Raw genomic sequence first — 19771 nt, 5'->3', positions numbered from 1 at the left:
CTGCTTCCTCTATGAGTGCAGTCTGGAATAAAGTACGAAAACTGAGTGGTAAATATTCCCCTGACCCGGCTCCTGTTCTGCGGGTTGCCGGTGTTGATATAGCAAACCCACTAGATGTTGCCAATGAAATTGGCAATCATCTGGTCCGTATTTCTCAGGGACTCCATCTATGCCCCTCATTTCTTTCCTCAAAGTCTGCCAGAGAGTTAGCACCCTTGGACTTTTCTTCTCTCAGAGAAGAACAGTATAATGTGCCTTTTACACTTCAAGAACTGGAGGCAACACTCTCAGCTTGCCGATCATCGGCAGCTGGGCTCGACGACATTCACATTCGTATGCTACAACATTTACATCAGTCAGCCCTTGCAGTCCTATTACGCCTTTACAATCTTATTTGGTCACAAGGAGTTCTTCCACAGCTGTGGAAATCTGCCATTGTTCTCCCTTTCCACAAACCAGGCACTACGGGACATGAAGCCTCCCACTATTGTCCCATTGCTCTTACCAGTGCAGTTTGCAAAGTGATGGAACGCCTGGTAAATAGACGTTTAGTGTGGTATTTAGAGACACACAACAGTCTCTCCACTCGTCAATATGGCTTTCGTAAGGGCCGTTCTACCATAGACCCCTTACTACGCTTGGATACGTATGTTCGTAATGCCTTTGCGAATAACCACTCAGTTATTGCCATATTTTTTGACCTTGAGAAGGCATATGACACAACTTGGAGGTATAATATTTTAGCCCAAGCCCACTCCTTAGGCCTTCGAGGCAATCTACCATCCTTCCTTAAGAACTTTTTAACTGACAGGCATTTCCGTGTTCGGGTTAATAATGTGCTCTCCCCGGACTTTATCCAAGCTGAAGGTGTCCCCCAGGGATGTGTTCTGAGCACAACACTTTTTCTCCTTGCTATTAATGATTTGGCCTCTAGTCTTCCATCACATATTTGGTCGTCACTCTATGTTGATGACTTCACTATTGCCTGTGCAGGCGCTGACTGTCACCTCATTACAGTTTCTCTCCAGCATGCGGTCGACCGTGTTTCCAATTGGGCCACCGCACCTGGGTTTAAATTTTCCAGTGCTAAAACCCACCAAATTGCTTTCACTAGATGCTCTGTCATCTCCGATCATCCTTTGTACCTCTATGGCTCCCATATCCCTGAACGTGATACAGTCAAGTTTCTGGGCCTCCTCTTTGACCATAGGTTATCCTGGAAACCTCACATTACCTCTCTGAAGGCAACTTGTCACAGCCGGCTGAACCTTCTTAAAACCCTTGCTCATCTTTCATGGGGAGCTGATCGTCGTACCCTCCTTCGCCTACATTCCACCCTCATTTTATCGTAACTTGATTATGGTGACCAGATCTATTCAGCGGCATCTCCTGCTACTCTCTCTAGCCTTAAGGGGGCAGGCGGGCAATTTTCCGCGCGCGCTCACCGAAAAATCGAAAAAATATGGAAATTGAGTTATATATACTGAAAAATAGCTCAACTCTTTGGCAACACAATGGTACCAGAATGAATGTTCTACGACGTTTCTACAAGAAATTATAGTCATTTATATCAGGTATGGTGACGGCGATGTTGGTACCGAGTCTGCTCACGGCCTATATATTTTTTGGAGTTATTTTCTTGTTTTTTATCGCCTTTTCTTGCATTATTCTTTCTAATATAATAACTGACTATTTGGCATCATAAAACAGTAGGTGGAGCTTATCGGCAGACTTAGTGACTACCGGGAACCAGACAGGAACGCTCAGCAGTGTTCCTGCTCCCGAGGTGCCAGCCAGGAATCACCCATTATTTCGCTTATATCAGCTTATATATCAACTCTACGGCTTATTTGTCTATCAGAATTGATCTAATATGATATAATAAACACTCTAAATAACATACAAACATGTTATATACTCTAGACTGAATAAAATAGGCCATAATATGGCCCAGAGATTATCGGGAATATTTCGATATAAAAGTGTAACTGGTCACCCTGTCGTCTCTGAGTAAGAGAAAACGGTGTTTAGAGGCTAACTGCACTAGAACATCAGTTTACTAAGAAATACACCCAAACAAACGCGATTTTCGCGAAAAAATTTTTTTTTTTTTTTTTGAGACGGGGGCCGGCCGGCGTTCCCGGCCGATATCTCGGAAGTAACTTATTCACCTATAATTTGATGTGGGTCCTTTATTACTTAATTAAATGGAATAATATTCACAGATATTGTAGAATAATGATTTCTCTTATTTTGACCGTAGAATTTTTGGAAATATTCCAAATACTTCGGGAGTTATGTGGGAGTAAAGGGCAGATTTTTTTGCCATATTCCAGATACTAACAAACTTTGTTTTTTTGTGAAATAACGATAAGGTATTTAGAGGGAAATCTTACGGTCCGAATTAGTATTAGCATTGTTCTCTCGGCACCAAGTGTCCAAACCACCTTACGTAGCCGCATATAAGAGTTACATCAACATCAAGGGCATTTTCAGTAAATCAGTCTTTTCTCAGTTGTTGTTTGAGGTATATTTTTTATAAATATTTTCAAGAAAGAGTGAGAACACTTTGTCTTGTGCACCAAAACTGGAGAAAATCGGACGGTAAATAAACGAGTTATGAAATTTGCCCTGTAGCCCCCTTAAAGGAGGGGTTTGGGATATTGGCAGTTTGGAGGGATATGTTGTGTATCTTTATATGTGTATGCTTCTAGACTGTTGTATTCTGAGCACCTCTGCAAAAACAGTGATAATGTGTGAGTGTGGTGAAAGTGTTGAATGATGATGAAAGTATTTTCTTTTTGGGGATTTTCTTTCTTTTTTGGGTCACCCTGCCTCGGTGGGAGATGACCGACTTGTTTAAAAAAAAAAAAAAAAAAAAAAAAAACAATAAAAATAATAATAATCTTTGTTCTATATGTACAAGGTATACAGACCATAGCTGACAACAATGACATAATACTATATAGATTATTATTATTATTATAATCAAAAAGAAGTGCTAAGCCACAAAGGCTATACAGCACTGCCGGGTAGGGAAGGAAGCTAGGGTATTGGGTGGCAGAAGGGAGGAGGGATGATCAGAAGGTTACAGAAAACAGCGGGGCAGGGGATAGTGCGGGGGTAGAGGGCAGCAAGAGATTGAGGTAGAAAAGGCTGCAGGTATCATCAGAGTTTGTGGAGTAAGTCAGTTGTTGTCAAAAAGTCAATGAGAGAGTCCGGATGAAAGGTGGGTCCATCAGCGAGAAGGGAAGGTAAAGAGAGAGCAGCGGAGCGAAGACAACAACGGAGGTAAATTCTGCGTGCTAGTTGATAAAGTGGGCAGTCCAACAGAATTTGGCTGACTGATAATGGAGCTTGGCAATTCTCACAGAGAGGAGCAGGGCGCCTCTCCATGAGATATCCATGAGTAAGACGAGTATGGCCAATGCCAAGACAGGAGAGAGTAGTCTCCCAACCTCGACACTGGTGATAACAAGACGGCCAGTAACCTATACTCGGTTTAATAGACTGAAGTTTGTTGCCGAGCATAGTAGACCAACGTTGATGCCAACGGGTGTGAAGGTGAGAAGATATTGCAGCAAAATAGTCCGTACATGGAATACCTCTATATGAAACTGGTAGGTCATGTACTGCTGACCGCGCAGCAGTGTCTGCCTGTTCATTGCCCTGTACGTCAACATGACCAGGGACCCAACAAAAAACAATATCTTTATGCTTGGTAAAGATGCGGCGTAGCCAAAGTTGGATACGGAGGACTAAGGGGTGAGGTGTATCAAATTTCTGTATAGCCTGTAAAGCACTAAGGGAGTCTGAGACAACCACAAATGATGACACAGGCATAGATGCAATACGGGTAAGTGCTGCAAGGATGGCATACAATTCTGCAGTAATAATACTAGCCGAAGATAGTAAATGCCCTCGTACAATGCTGTCCGGAAACACTGCTGCGAATCCTACGCCGTCAGAAGACTTAGAGCCATCTGTGTACACAGCAATGGCATGAGAATGAGAGTGGAAGTGGTCAAGAAAAAGAGAGCGGGAAGCAACCGTAGACAGTTGGGCTTTCGGGCAAGGGAGAGAGAAGGAACAGACTCGAACAGCTACATGAACATAGATGCTACATGAACATAGAAAGGTGGTAATTGAAGAGAAGACAAGAGCGAATGAAGGCGAAGAGAGAAGGGACGGAGTAAACAGGGGTGGTGAACAAATGAAGAATGTCTACTAATATCAGTGACCATTCTATAAATGGAAGGATTGCGGAGATCATGAGAGCGTACATAGTAGCGAAGGCAATGGGCATCACGGCAATCGGATAAGGATGGAACGTTTGCTTCTGCATAGAGGCTCTCGACAGGGGAAGAGCGAAAAGCACCAAGGCATAAACGTAATCCTTGGTGATGAATGGGGTTAAAGTGCAGGCATTGTACTTCCCATTTCCAGGACTCAAGTCCGACTATATGAAAATAACCGGTTTCCCTGAATCCCTTCACTAAATATTACCCTGCTCACACTCCAACAGATCGTCAGGTCCCAAGTACCATTCGTCTCCATTCACTCCTATCTAACACGCTCACGCACACTTGCTGGAAGTCCAAGCCCCTTGCCCACAAAACCTTCTTTACCCCCTCTCTCCAACCCTTTCGAGGACGACCCCTACCCCGCCTTCCTTCCCCTATAGATTTATATGCTTTCCATGTCATTCTACTTTGATCCATTCTCTCTAAATGACCAAACCACCTCAACAACCCCTCTTCTGCCCTCTGACTAATACTTTTATTAACTCCACACCTTCTCCTAATTTCCACACTCCGAATTTTCTGCATAATATTTACACCACACATTGCCCTTAAACTGGACATCTCCACTGCCTCCAACCGTCTCCTCGCTGCTGCATTTACCACCCAAGCTCACACCCATATGAGAGTGTTGGTACTAGTATACTTTCATACATTCCCTTCTTTGCCTCCATAGATAACGTTTTTTGACTCCACATATACCTCAACGCACCACTCACCTTTTTTCCCTCATCAATTCTATGATTAACCTCATCCTTCATAAATCCATCCGCCGACACGTCAACTCCCAAGTATCTGAAAACATTCACTTCTTCCATATTCCTCCTCCCCAATTTGATATCCAATTTTTCTTTATCTAAATCATTTGACACCCTCATCACCTTACTCTTTTCTATGTTCACTTTCAACTTTCTACCTTTACACACATTCCCAAACTCATCCACTAACCTTTGCAATTTTTCTTTAGAATCTCCCATAAGCACAGTATCATCAGCAAAAAGTAACTGTGTCAATTCCCATTTTGAATTTGATTCCCCAAAATTTAATCCCACCCCTCTCCCGAACACCCTAGCATTTACTTCCTTTACAACCCCATCTATAAATATATTAAACAACCATGGTGACATTACACATCCCTGTCTAAGACCTACTTTTACCGGGAAGTAGTCTCCCTCTCTTCTACACACCCTAACCTGAGCCTCACTATCCTCATAAAAACTCTTTACAGCATTTAATAACTTACCACCTATTCCATATACTTGCAACATCTGCCACATTGCTCCTCTATCCACTCTATCATATGCCTTTTCTAAATCCATAAATGCAATAAAAACTTCCCTACCTTTATCTAAATACTGTTCACATATATGCTTCAATGTAAACACTTGATCTACACATCCCCTACCCACTCTGAAACCTCCTTGCTCATCCGCAATCCTACATTCTGTCTTACCTCTAATTCTTTCAATTATAACCCTACCGTACACTTTTCCTGGTATACTCAGTAAGCTTATTCCTCTATAATTTTTACAGTCTCTTTTGTCCCCTTTCCCTTTATATAAAGGGACTATACATGCTCTCCGCCAATCCCTAGGTACCTTCCCCTCTTTCATACATTTATTAAACAAAAGTACCAACCACTCCAACACTATATCCCCCCCTGCTTTTAACATTTCTGTCATGATCCCATCAGTTCCAGCTGCTTTACCCCCTTTCATTTTACGTAATGCCTCACGTACCTCCCCCACACTTACATTCTGCTCTTCTTCACTCCTAAAAGATGGTATACCTCCCTGACCAGTGCATGAAATTACTGCCTCTGTTTCTTCCTTAACATTTAAAAGTTCCTCAAAATATTCTCGCCATCTACCCAATACCTCCATCTCCCCATCTACTAACTCCCCTACTCTGTTTTTAACTGACAAATCCATATTTTCCCTAGGCTTTCTTAACTTGTTTAACTCACTCCAAAATTTTTTCTTATTTTCATTAAAATTTCTTGACAGTGCCTCTCCCACTCTATCATCTGCTCTCCTTTTGCACTCTCTCACCACTCTCTTTACCTTTCTTTTACTCTCCATATACTCTGCTCTTCTTATAACACTTCTGCTTTGTAAAAACCTCTCATAAGCTAACTTTTTCTCTTTTATCACACCCTTTACTTCATCATTCCACCAATCACTCCTCTTTCCTCCTGCTCCCACCCTCCTATAACCACAAACTTCTGCCCCACATTCTAATACTGCATTTTTAAAACTATTCCAACCCTCTTCAACCCCCCCCACTACTCATCTTTGCACTAGCCCACCTTTCTGCCAATAGTCGCTTATATCTCACCCGAACTTCCTCCTCCCTTAGTTTATACACTTTCACCTCCCTCTTACTTGTTGTTGCCACCTTCCTCTTTTCCCATCTACCTCTTACTCTAACTGTAGCTACAACTAAATAATGATCCGATATATCAGTTGCCCCTCTATAAACATGTACATCCTGGAGCCTACCCATCAACCTTTTATCCACCAATACATAATCTAATAAACTACTTTCATTACGTGCTACATCATACCTTGTATATTTATTTATCCTCTTTTTCATAAAATATGTATTACTTATTACCAAATTTCTTTCTACACATAGCTCAATTAAAGGCTCCCCATTTACATTTACCCCTGGCACCCCAAATTTACCTACTACTCCCTCCATAACATTTTTACCCACTTTAGCATTGAAATCCCCAACCACCATTACTCTCACACTTGATTCAAAACTCCCCACGCATTCACTCAACATTTCCCAAAATCTCTCTCTCTCCTCTACACTTCTCTCTTCTCCAGGTGCATACACGCTTATTATAACCCACTTTTCACATCCAATCTTTATTTTACTCCACATAATCCTTGAATTAATACATTTATAGTCCCTCTTTTCCTGCCATAGCTTATCCTTCAACATTATTGCTACTCCTTCTTTAGCTCTAACTCTATTTGAAACCCCTGACCTAATCCCATTTATTCCTCTCCACTGAAACTCTCCCACCCCCTTCAGCTTTGTTTCACTTAAAGCCAGGACATCCAGCTTCTTCTCATTCATAACATCCACAATCATCTCTTTCTTATCATCTGCACAACATCCACGCACATTCAGACTTCCCACTTTGACAATTTTCTTCTTCTTATTCTTTTTAGTAATATTTACAGGAAAAGGGGTTACTAGCCCATTGTTCCCGGCATTTTAGTTGACTTTTACAACACGCATAGTTAATTCTTGTCTGACTTTTTTTGTGTTATCCCAGGTTCTCTACACATATGCTGCTATGTATGATAATCTATGTATTTGTGTATACCAGAATAAACTTAGTGTGGAAGAGAGGACTCGTTACGGTGCTAGCTGACAGTCTCACTATAAACCACCAACAACAAGACCAACTCCTGTGTTAATAAGTATATTTAGGTGGGACTTCTTCGTCAGCCTTCGTCGGGTGTGGATGTCTCTCTATCGCCTGTGTATCAGTGGCAAATTTCCACCGTTCTCTCTAGGACGCTTGTCCTCATCTATTTTACCCGCCGGGCACTCTAGAGGACGGGTACCTGTACATTGGCTTATTTTTAGCTCCATTTTTTCCGCTCTGCGAAAAAATTTTTTAACTGTGTTTGGTGGGATGCCGGTTACTGAACTCAGGTGGGAGTGTGGACGTCCCTCCTTGCTGAGGCTTGGCAAGGGCGTCCACCGGATCTAATTGAAACTTCAAGTTTGTATCTGTATTTACAGAGGAACTTTTGTTCCTTTTTTCTCATCGGCCAGCCTCGGGCAACAATTTTTCCTGGTAGCGCCGAGAAGCCGGGTTCGATACGGCTTAAGCTGTTAGGTGCCCTGATAAACCCAACAAAGAAAGAAAAAAGAAGTAAGTGTATTTAAGTACAATTACATCTAAATGCAGTTACAAAACAATTATCATATATAATAATGTGTGTGTAGATTATCCAGGATAAGGAAACACAGACGAAGTAACTTACTTCCAGTGGATTTAAATAACTGTTGGTGGAGGACAAGTATGTTTTTATTCTAGTACTACAAGTACACATAAATACACTTATATAAATTATCATACATAACACCATATATTATTGTAATTATTATCGTAACCACCATCACCCAGGATAACCCAATAAAGTCAAAGTATTGCCATTGTGGTCCTTGAGTTGTTTAGTTGTCAGTGGCTCTTACAATATTATTATAATCAAGGGGAAGCGCTAAACCCGTAGGATTATGCAGCGAGTGGCTCTTACAATGCCTAGAAGCTGTCACTATGCCTGAGGGGGTTTCTGGGGCAACACTCCTGCAGCCTGGTCCATGACCAAGTCTCATGGTGGATCAGAGCCTGATCAACCAGGCTGTTACTGTTGGCCGCACATAGACCAACATTGGACCCACAGACCGGCTGGTCATGGACTGTTACTTTAGGTGCCTGTCTAGTACCTTCTTGAAGACAGTCAGGGGTCTGTTGGTAATCCCCCTTATTTATGCTGGGAGGCAGTTGAACAGTCTTGGGCCCCTGACACTTATGATCTTTTAGTGTATATTATCATAGATCTTATTCACCTGTGTTCCAGGGAATACTAGTCATTTAGGTACTTTATTGTACTTATACGTACCATTAAAGTTCTCTGTATATTCTCCTGAGCTGTAATTTCTCCTGCCTTGAAGGGGGCAGTTGTATATAGCAGTTTGCTAGCAGATGATGTACATACATTATTGTGATCATTAAAAGTGATATCCTCTGACATTATCACTCCCAGGTCCTTCACATAACTTTTTAGCTCTATTGTGGAGTTGGAATTTGTTTTATGTACTCCAAACCAATTTTTATTTCCTCAAGTTTTCCATAGTGGAGTAATTGAAATTTGTTTTCAATGAACTTCATATTGTTTTCTGAGGATCATGAAAAGACCTGGTTTACATCCACTTGGAGGCTTACAATGTCCTCGAAGGATGATACTGTTGTGCAAATTCTGGTATCGTAACCAAAGGACATGGTGCTCTGGCTTACATCTGTCAGATTTGAGGATGAGGAACAGGATGGGAGCAAGTACTGTGCCTTGTGGAACTGAGCTTTTCACTGTAGCCACCTCTGACTTTACTTTACTGTATTTACTGTTACACTTTGTGTTCTATTTGATAGGAAGTTATAGTCATCTACCCACTTTTCCTATTACTTCTTTTTCACTCGTTTTGTGTGCTGTTACGCCATGATCACACATGTCGAAGGCTTTCACAAAGTTGTCTTATGCATGTGCATTATGGTTGTTGTCCAGTGCATCCAAGACCATGTCATAGTGGTCTAGTAGTTGTGAGAGTCAGTAGCAACCTTCTCTGAACCCATGTTGCCCTGGGCGGTGCAATTGATGAGTATCCAAGTGGTTGGTGATATTGCTGCTTAAATCCTGTCAAAGATTTTTATGATGTGGGACATAGATGTTGTCAGTCATGTTGAAATAAGTTGTTTTTATATTTGTATCATTCACTTTACAACTTGAGAATACAACTCTATAATGCTAATGCTAATATAAGATATTTTGTGGAAACGTGCAACACAGCACAAGCATCACACACTGAATAAATATGCATTTGTTTTCACTTTTAATTCATATAAATGCCTGATAACATGGGATACAGTCAGTGCATTGAAAGAAGAAAAAACAAATAGAAAAAACACAAAGATAAAAAAGGAACAAGAGATAGGTGATGTTTGGATTGTCAAGGAGTTAATATGTATTGGTATATGTAAATCGTTGGAGATAGTAGGTTAAAACTGGTAGTCGGTTTTACAAAACTCAACATTTAGGCAGCAGGCAAAATAGGTGGTGACACTAGTACAGGAGCATAAATGTTTGTTAGGTCAGGTAAACAGGCTACAATTATTTAACCCGTAAACGGTCCAAGCAGATCTACGTTCACATGTGTAGTGCTCCAAAAGTAGATTACGTTTTTTTTTGTTTTAATATTTTCAAATATAACAAAAAAAATGAAATCAAAGTTTTTTTACACGTTTTCAAATGTAAAAAAAAGAAAAAGAAGAGCTACGTTTTTTTACATACTATCAAATGTTGAAAAAATGTATATATACATTTGGACAGTTTACGGGTTAATCATTTAAAGCAAAAATTACATGAAGTTTAGGAGATATTTTTAACAAGAATTCTAGAGCAATTGGATGATAAAGAGCTTTCTGCATACTCAGTTAGTGGGTTCCATTTTTTGAGACCTTAATTTTCATGGAGCTTCCAAACAGTAGTTTGTTGGATTATGTATTGGTAGATAAAAGACTGTTGAGTAGACTTCAGGATGTACATGTTTATAGAGGGGCCACAGATATATCAGATCACTTTCTAGTTGTAGCTACACTGAGAGTAAAAGGTAGATGGGATACAAGGAGAATAGAAGCATCAGGGAAGAGAGAGGTGAAGGTTTATAAACTAACAGAGGAGGCAGTTACGGTAAGATATAAACAGCTATTGGAGGATAGATGGGCTAATGAGAGCATAGGCAATGGGGTCGAAGAGGTATGGGGTAGGTTTAAAAATGTAGTGTTAGAGTGTTCAGCAGAAGTTTGTGGTTACAGGAAAGTGGGTGCAGGAGGGAAGAGGAGCAATTGATGGAATGATGATGTGAAGAGAGTAGTAAGGGAGAAAAAGTTAGCATGTGAGAGGTTTTTACAAAGTAGAAGTGATGCAAGGAGGGAAGAGTATATGGAGAAAAAGAGAGAGGTTAAAAGAGTGGTGATGCAATGTAAAAAGAGAGCAAATGAGAGAGTGGGTGAGATGTTATCAACAAATTTTGTTGAAAATAAGAAAAAGTTTTGGAGTGAGATTAACAAGTTAAGAAAGCCTAGAGAACAAATGGATTTGTCAGTTAAAAATAGGAGAGGAGAGTTATTAAATGGAGAGTTAGAGGTATTGGGAAGATGGAGAGAATATTTTGAGGAATTGTTAAATGTTGATGAAGATAGGGAAGCTGTGATTTCATGTATAAGGCAAGGAGGAACAACATCTTGTAGGAGTGAGGAAGAGCCAGTTGTGAGTGTGGGGGAAGTTCGTGAGGTAGTAGGTAAAATGAAAGGGGGTAAGGCAGCCGGGATTGATGGGATAAAGATAGAAATGTTAAAAGCAGGTGGGGATATAGTTTTGGAGTGGTTGGTGCAATTATTTAATAAATGTATGGAAGAGGGTAAGGTACCTAAGGATTGGCAGAGAGCATGCATAGTTCCTTTGTATAAAGGCAAAGGGGATAAAAGAGAGTGCAAAAATTATAGGGGGATAAGTCTGTTAAGTATACCTGGTAAAGCGTATGGTAGAGTTATTATTGAAAGAATTAAGAGTAAGACGGAGAATAGGATAGCAGATGAACAAGGAGGCTTTAGGAAAGGTAGAGGGTGTGTGGACCAGGTGTTTACAGTGAAACATATAAGTGAACAGTATTTAGATAAGGCTAAAGAGGTCTTTGTGGCATTTATGGATTTGGAAAAGGCATATGACAGGGTGGATAGGGGGGCAATGTGGCAGATGTTGCAGGTGTATGGTGTAGGAGGTAGGTTACTGAAAGCAGTGAAGAGTTTTTACGAGGATAGTGAGGCTCAAGTTAGAGTATGTAGGAAAGAGGGAAATTATTTCCCAGTGAAAGTAGGCCTTAGACAAGGATGTGTGATGTCACCGTGGTTGTTTAATATATTTATAGATGGGGTTGTAAGAGAAGTAAATGCGAGGGTCTTGGCAAGAGGCGTGGAGTTAAAAGATAAAGAATCACACATAAAGTGGGAGTTGTCACAGTTGCTCTTTGCTGATGACACTGTGCTCTTGGGAGATTCTGAAGAGAAGTTGCAGAGATTGGTGGATGAATTTGGTAGGGTGTGCAAAAGAAGAAAATTGAAAGTGAATACAGGAAAGAGTAAGGTTATGAGGATAACAAAAAGATTAGGTGATGAAAGATTGGATATCAGATTGGAGGGAGAGAGTATGGAGGAGGTGAATGTATTCAGATATTTGGGAGTGGACGTGTCAGCGGATGGGTCTATGAAAGATGAGGTGAATCATAGAATTGATGAGGGGAAAAGGGTGAGTGGTGCACTTAGGAGTTTGTGGAGACAAAGAACTTTGTCCTTGGAGGCAAAGAGGGGAATGTATGAGAGTATAATTTTACCAACGCTCTTATATGGGTGTGAAGCATGGGTGATGAATGTTGCAGTGAGAACGTTTAAAGGCCATATATCGAACTTTATTAATGATAAAATAAGTAATCGTAGTAACATTGAGGAAATATAAACTCAAATACCACTTTGAGTACAGCAACAGATCCTTCATTTATTCATCTTCAACAATGTACAAAAAAAAAAAAAAAAATTGAAAAATAAAGAAAAACACTAATTCTGATTTAACCTTAAGTGCAGGTAACATCTTAATGAATCTGATATTTCATTTCCTTGCTTTCAGTCCTGCAAAATCATCTATCACATCATTAAAATCAATGACTTCCCTATGTAGGCCTATTTGTACTGTGTAATCCTGTAATACGCTATATAGAAATGAAGAATTTTTCTCTTAGGTTGCTGCAGTATGGTTTTGGTCATTAGTGTTACCTTCTTTAGAGGCTCTATGTTGTCACCCCTTAACCCTTTGACTGTTTCAGGCCCCTCTCTGAAACTGTCATTCTATGTCGCTCAATTTTTGAAAAAAAAAAAAATATTTTTTCTTATGAAATGATAGAGAATCTTTTCCCGATGGTAATGACACCAAAAGTTCGAAATTTGGTCGAAAACTCGTGGAATTATGCTCCCGTGAAGTTAGCGGTCTCGGCGACATATGCGAATCGGCGATTTTGCCGACTTTGAGCCCTATTTTCAGCCAATTCAATTGTTCCAGTTGACCAAACTCATAGCTATTTCTTTAGAACTCCATTTTATCTATCAGCTGAGTACAAGAAACCTCCCATTTACTAATTTGGACTACCCAATATGGTGGTCAGAAATTGGCAATTTGGCCAATTTCACGCAAAATAAAAAAGATGCCAATTTCAAAATAGGGTCCAGAATAAACAAGGTAGACATTTGTGGCACTAAAATAACATATGCTCTGTTCATTAGTCACATCTCTAGGCCCCTCTTATATTATTATTGCTTTCTATTTTGATTTTTTATTCATACAAAAAAATACAAAATTTACTGTTATGCAGACGACTGCATTATTGTAAAAATGGTATAAATAATATCAGTGCACTAGTGAAAGAATATTAGACTCCCCAGTTGACGTGTATTGGACGTGTGGTGTGATTTATTTACTCTTGAACATTGGTAAAAATCGAACATTTCCGCTACTTTGAGCTCAGTTTCAAGGTCGTTTTCATCGTAAAAGTAATGAAAATCATCTCTATTTCTGTAATATGTTTTCCATTTTATCACCTAAGACCATGAAAACGCGAATACAACGATAAATACTATACGAAAATACACCTCAAAGTCGGCGTTTTATTCCAAAAAAACGATCAGAGTTTTTTTTTTCTCATTACGCAATGTGTGCTGCAGGATTTTTTTTTATGTGGTGCACACTGACCACACAGACCCATTCTCTCACATGTGGGCCTACCAGCTTTCTCCCACTTGATTTGAAGCCGCTAGAATTATTGAGTATATATACGTCAGAAACATTGGCTCGTAAGACGTATTTATACGTCAAAAACAGTCAAAGGGTTAAATGGTGTCACCCGGGGCGGCCTGCCTCCCTTTACGATGCCCCTGGTCTGATCTGCTCCATAACAAACTTCATTATATTAAACCGAGTATAGGTTTCTGGCCATCTTCTTGTCATCACTGTTGAGGGTGGGAGACTACTCTCTCCCGTCTTTCACATCAGCCACACTTGTCGTATTCACAGGTATCTCATGTTCCTCTCTGTGAGAATTGTCAGGTTCCAGTATGTTAGCCACATTCTGTTGGATTGCCCACTCTATCAATGAGCACGCAGAATTTGCCTCCAACGTCGTCTCCGCTCTGCTGCCCTTTCTTTACATTCCCTTCTTGCTGATGGACCCTCCTTTAATCCACTAATCCACACTCTCTCGTTGACTTTTTGACAGCAACTGATTTACTACACAAACTCTGATGATGATGCTTCTAGCACTTCCCTCAGTCTTTTCTACCTCAATCTCTTGCTACCCTCTACCCCAGCACTATCCACTGCCCTGCTGTACTCCATAACCTAATAATCATCCCTCTCCCTCTTGCTACCCAATACCCTTGCATCCTTCCCTGCCCTGCTGTGCTGTATAACCCTTGTGGTTTAGTGCTTATTTTTAATTATGATAATAATAATTCACTTCCATTAGCAAGTTTTGCTTCATTAACTTCAAGTTACTATTCCAACTTCACTAACTTTACTACTTATAACATATTATAAGTAGCTCATTAGTCTTAATCCTTAATTTTCATTAAAATTTGCTTCTTTGAGTTAGATTGACTAATTCCATCATCACTAAATTTACTACTTATAGCATATTATAAGTAGCTCAGTAGTCTCATTCCTTAATTTTCATTAAAATTTGTTTCTTTGAGTTAGATTGACTAATTCCATCATCACTAACTTTACTACTTATAACATATTATAAGTAGCTCAGTAGTCTCAATCCTTAATTTTCATTAAAATTTGAGAAGCTACCTCTCATACTCAGCAAACATGCCTAAATACATGCAGTATTCCGGGTGCAAATCCTTCCAAGATTTCTTTGGATTCTTTATAAAAAAATGCCATCATGACAAATTCATTCTAAGAAATGAATTATTAGATTGGTATTTTGAATACTGTGAACGAGAAGGTGTTGCCGCAGCCTCTCCAGTTAATATTGGTCGCACCCTCAGTAGGATGGGCATCAGGGCTGACAGAAGGGTAGGAGGACATAACGGTTTGGATCAGCAGTATGCTTATTCTGGATTGGCATGGAGGGACTGTCCACCAGATTACTGTCCAGAAGTTATCATTGAGGAAGGTGAAGAAAATATTGATCCTCTCCTCCTAACATACTGTTACGTCCCCATGATGAGACTTCGTGAAGGGTTACTTGATGTTGGCATGGAATGAACGAAAGTATGGAGAGAATGAAATGTTTTTAAAATGTGAGGCTTTTTAATATTATTTTGAACAAGGAGAACATTTTATTTTTTTATTAAGAAGTTATTATTTTTATTTTGGATAAGGAGAAGTTTTTATTGTTATTAAGAAATTATTATTTTAGATAAGGAAAACTTTTTATTATTATTATTATTATTATTATTATTATTATTATTATTATTGATGAGACACAAGACCTTCCACATAATCTTCAAGTTCTCAAGATGGACAATGTGTTAAGATTGTTGTTATTATTATTTACACAATTTCCAGAATATTTATGTTACCAGGATGAACCAGAAGAACCTATGATAAATTATGAACCTCAATTTTTTCAACTTCAAGACATTACCAGGTATAGAAAATACAGTTAAGAAAGATATATAAACTTTTAATGAATTTGAAAATATATAAAAATGTTAGCATAAGAGAATAAGAATAAGAGATTTCACCGGAGTACAGAGTTAGGGACAGAAGAAAGTCCATTTAGTACGTGAATTGCAGAGTTTATGAAATTGTAAGGCAGCCCATGAGAGAACAAATTGTGAAGAGTCATGGAACTGAGGGTCATAAATGCTGAGAGCACAGGAAGATAAATAGGAACACTTCTTGACAGAGGGAACATGGTAAGAAAAGTAGAGAATGTACATGATACTGTGCATATGCTTGTGATGCATGGAAAAATTAAAACCTGTATCTGAGCTGACCTAGGATAACTGAAAAATGTCAAAGTGATAAGATAAAATAAGACATTCATTGGATTTTTAACCTCGGAGGGTTAGCCACCGAGGATAACCCAAGAAATTTAGTGCGACATCGAAGGACTGTCTCATATTTCTGTTGGGTATTTGGGACCTCAATCTTGTCCACCAGGATGCGATGCACACCAGTCAGCGAAAACCCAAGTACCTACCTAATAATAATATAATATGTAATATCTTTATTTAGTACAAGTACAAGGTATACAGTCCTAACTGACATCATTGACATACTGCTATATAGAAAGTACAGTGGTCCCTCGTTTATCATCATTGAGTGGCCATCGGCCAGCGGCAGCAACGGTATCCTACCAGCTCTTCTTTCTCAAAAAAACATCGCTCATCAAAACTTGTGATGGCCTAAGTGAAAGTTCAACTACATGAACCCACGTAGACCACAACATGACCCAAGAATACTAAGAATGTAACCCAAATCTTGACAAAATTAGAAGATCTAAGGAAGACAGCCCTGCTAACCCAAACACTGCCTCCGCTGCCAGACAATCACTTAACCCAAGCTCCGAGAAAACAAGCCTTCTCCTCCATTGCTACACAGTATCTACTTCAGTGATACTATGAAAGGATATCGCAGAAGAAACAACACCAGTAATAAAAGAATAACAGCAAGGACCCTAGAACTCAACTTGTCTACCCAGCAGGACGCCGGTGTATCATCAACCCCCCTCACCACCGCCACCCAAGGAACAACAACAACAACAACAAACATGGCTGACTCCCCCTCCAACTCCACTCCCTTCAAAGGATTCACCCATGATAACTCAGGTATGATTATTCCTGACAATATCAAGGACTACATCGTTTCTCTAGAAAATGAAATCAAAGATATCAAAGCAACACTCGAGCGACGAGAATCCAAGATAATCAACCTCGAGAATAAGATCCAAAACCTTGAAGAGAAGATTACATCGGGAAGTGTTGACACAGAAAATACTCTAAAAGCAGCTATAGCCAGTCACACTGAGCAAATAACAACAATAAATATGAAGGTTGAAGAAGCAATCAAGGACTGGAATCAGAACATGCACACTCGACTAAATGAATACCTTGATTTCCAAGACGACAAAACTGAACAAGATAAGTTGTCTGATGCAATTATAATAAACAGTCCACACATTCCTAGTGATATAACACAAGCACAGTGCAAAGAAACTGCTATCAGGATAATACAGAACCACGTACAAGTCATCGTGCAAAACAATGAAATCAAAGAAACACGTTTGTTAGGAAAACCAGGAAGTAAACACAGTATAATGATCAGACTTCATTCATACGATAAAAGAAAGGACCTAATTAAATCAGCAATTACAATGAAAAATGGAGTGTACATAAATGAGTGTCTAACAAAAAAACGTCAAAACCTTCTGTTCAGGCTGAGAAAACTTAAACAGGAAAACAAAATACACCAGTGTTTCACGCGAGATGGGAAAATACTAGTAAGGAAAACATCAACAGGACAACAATATACCATCTCAAATGAACACGATTTCTCTACCTTCCTTAGAAAAGCTGACATTTCTGTAACAGATTAGATAAGTGCCCTTAATACATATATACTTGTGGTACATATAGTGTACGTTACTATTATATTGTGCATAATTATTTTTATTATTTTTCATCACTAGCTAATGCCAACTACCTCCAATACTCTATACTTCTTTCTTACTGCTATTAATTGCTCATAATTTTAAACTACAAGTCAAATCTTACTCCAAATTAATAATATTCATTATTCTTACCTGTCCATTTAATTTTGTTTATCACTACTTGTTTTTTTAGTCACTTTTCATTGTGTATGCAATTAGTGTATATTCCAATTACTTTTTTGCAAGTACCAAAACTATCTTTTGCTAGCTAGTACCAACTACCTCATTTTTTTTACTTTTATTGTGCAATAAACTGCTCAATTTATTTAATATTACAAATCAGATCTTACTCCTAAACCAATATTATTTCATAGTGACCACCTATCCATTTAACTTTGTTTACCATTACTTAATTTTAGTCCCTTATATATTTTCTCCTTTATTTTAGCTTTATATAACTACCCTAGTTTATATATTCACAATTGTTAAAATAATCAAGGTGCTATTCTCAGGTGCTAAAGTAGAATAAGTTCACAATTTTGCCATTATATTCCAAAGCTCATTATTTGATTACCACTTTATTGTTCACCACAACTTATATTAGTCCCTTTTATATTATTATTTTATACTATAATTCTAACTTTAAAGAATTACCTTTATAATACTACCTACTGTCATATTCCCAAGCTCCATTATTTGATCATCACTATATTTGTATTAGTCCCTTTTATTTTGTCTCCTTTATTTTAGCTTAAAAAAAAAAAAAAAAAAAAAACTACCTTAGCTCATTATTTTACATTTGTTAAATAATTCAGGTGCTATTTTTTAGCTTAAGACTATTTACTTTGTTTTATACTTAATTCTAACTATAGATTCACTACAAATCTTATGATTACAAGCATTGATCCTGATACCAATCTCTTATTTAATGACTTAAATGAATCAAACAGTTACTGTAATTACTACACTGCAGAACAATCAAAGGCACTTCTCAGTGCCAACAACAACATAACTATCTTTAACTACAATATCAGATCTTTAAGCAAGCATTACGATAACCTCATAGCATTACTAAATTCCTTACATGCCAATATGTCCATCATTACACTAACTGAAACCTGGCTAAAGCCTGATAGTACAGATGTCTATGCCATTCCTGGTTACACAGCCATATACAACTGTAGGCCAGACCAACAAGGGGGTGGCACAGCCATATACTACTCAGACCAACTAGAATGTATCACTAATACTTGCACAAGGGATGAACATGGGGAATATATAATAGCCAAATTCAAATCCAAATACCTACAAAAACCTCTCACATTGATAAACATCTACAGAGTTCCACAGTCAAACATTAGCCAGTTTAGTCAAAACCTAGGAAGTATGATAACTGATGCACGCATGAACAAAGATCACTTACTACTCTCAGGTGACTTCAATATAAATCTCCTGCAAGACCAGGACCCACACGTTACTGAATTCACAAACACAATGAGTAACTGTATGTTGCTACCAACAGTAACAAAACCTACAAGAGTTACAGAGACTAGTGTTTCCCTACTTGACCACATCTGGACCAACACCATATCCCCTTTAAAATCAGGCATAATTACAGATAATACCACAGACCACTACCCGACTTTCCTCATAACAACTCTTGGTAAATTACCCCAAGACACTACTAAAGTCACCTTCAGACTTCACAATGAGGCAGCCATTAATAACTTCACAACAGCAGTAGCAAACATTGACTGGCACACTGAGCTAGAAATCTATACAGATATTGACGAATGTATTAATAATTTTCTAAAAAAGACCCAATACCTCTATAACAAGCACTGCCCTAAAAAAACTAAACAGATGACAGCTAAGAGACTGAACAGTCCCTGGCTAACACCCAGCATTCTCAAATCCATAAATACAAAACACCAATATGAAAAACAGTACAGAATGGG

The 19771-nt window shown here is 38.8% G+C and overlaps 1 protein-coding gene across 2 annotated transcripts in view; it reads left to right on the top strand.

Moving 5' to 3' along the window:
* LOC138851071 (bifunctional peptidase and (3S)-lysyl hydroxylase Jmjd7-like) overlaps window positions 1-19771 on the top strand; it is a 222380-nt gene that overhangs the window by 42663 nt on the left and 159946 nt on the right. Inside the window, exon 1 of one of the 2 annotated variants that reach the window (XM_070104764.1) lies at window positions 8209-8350. The exons of the other annotated variant lie outside the window; for it this stretch is intronic. Coding sequence (XP_069960865.1) covers window position 8350 — 1 coding nt within the window. The 5' untranslated portion in view covers window positions 8209-8349. Of the gene's footprint in view, window positions 1-8208; window positions 8351-19771 lie in introns of those variants that run through there. 2 annotated transcript variants of the gene reach the window in all.

This window comes from Cherax quadricarinatus, chromosome 94 (genome assembly GCF_038502225.1).
Source record: "Cherax quadricarinatus isolate ZL_2023a chromosome 94, ASM3850222v1, whole genome shotgun sequence".
Classification (NCBI taxonomy): Eukaryota; Metazoa; Arthropoda; class Malacostraca; order Decapoda; family Parastacidae; genus Cherax; species Cherax quadricarinatus.
The sequence above is the reverse complement of the archived record's forward strand: the minus strand, read 5'-3'. Positions and strand labels throughout refer to the sequence as shown.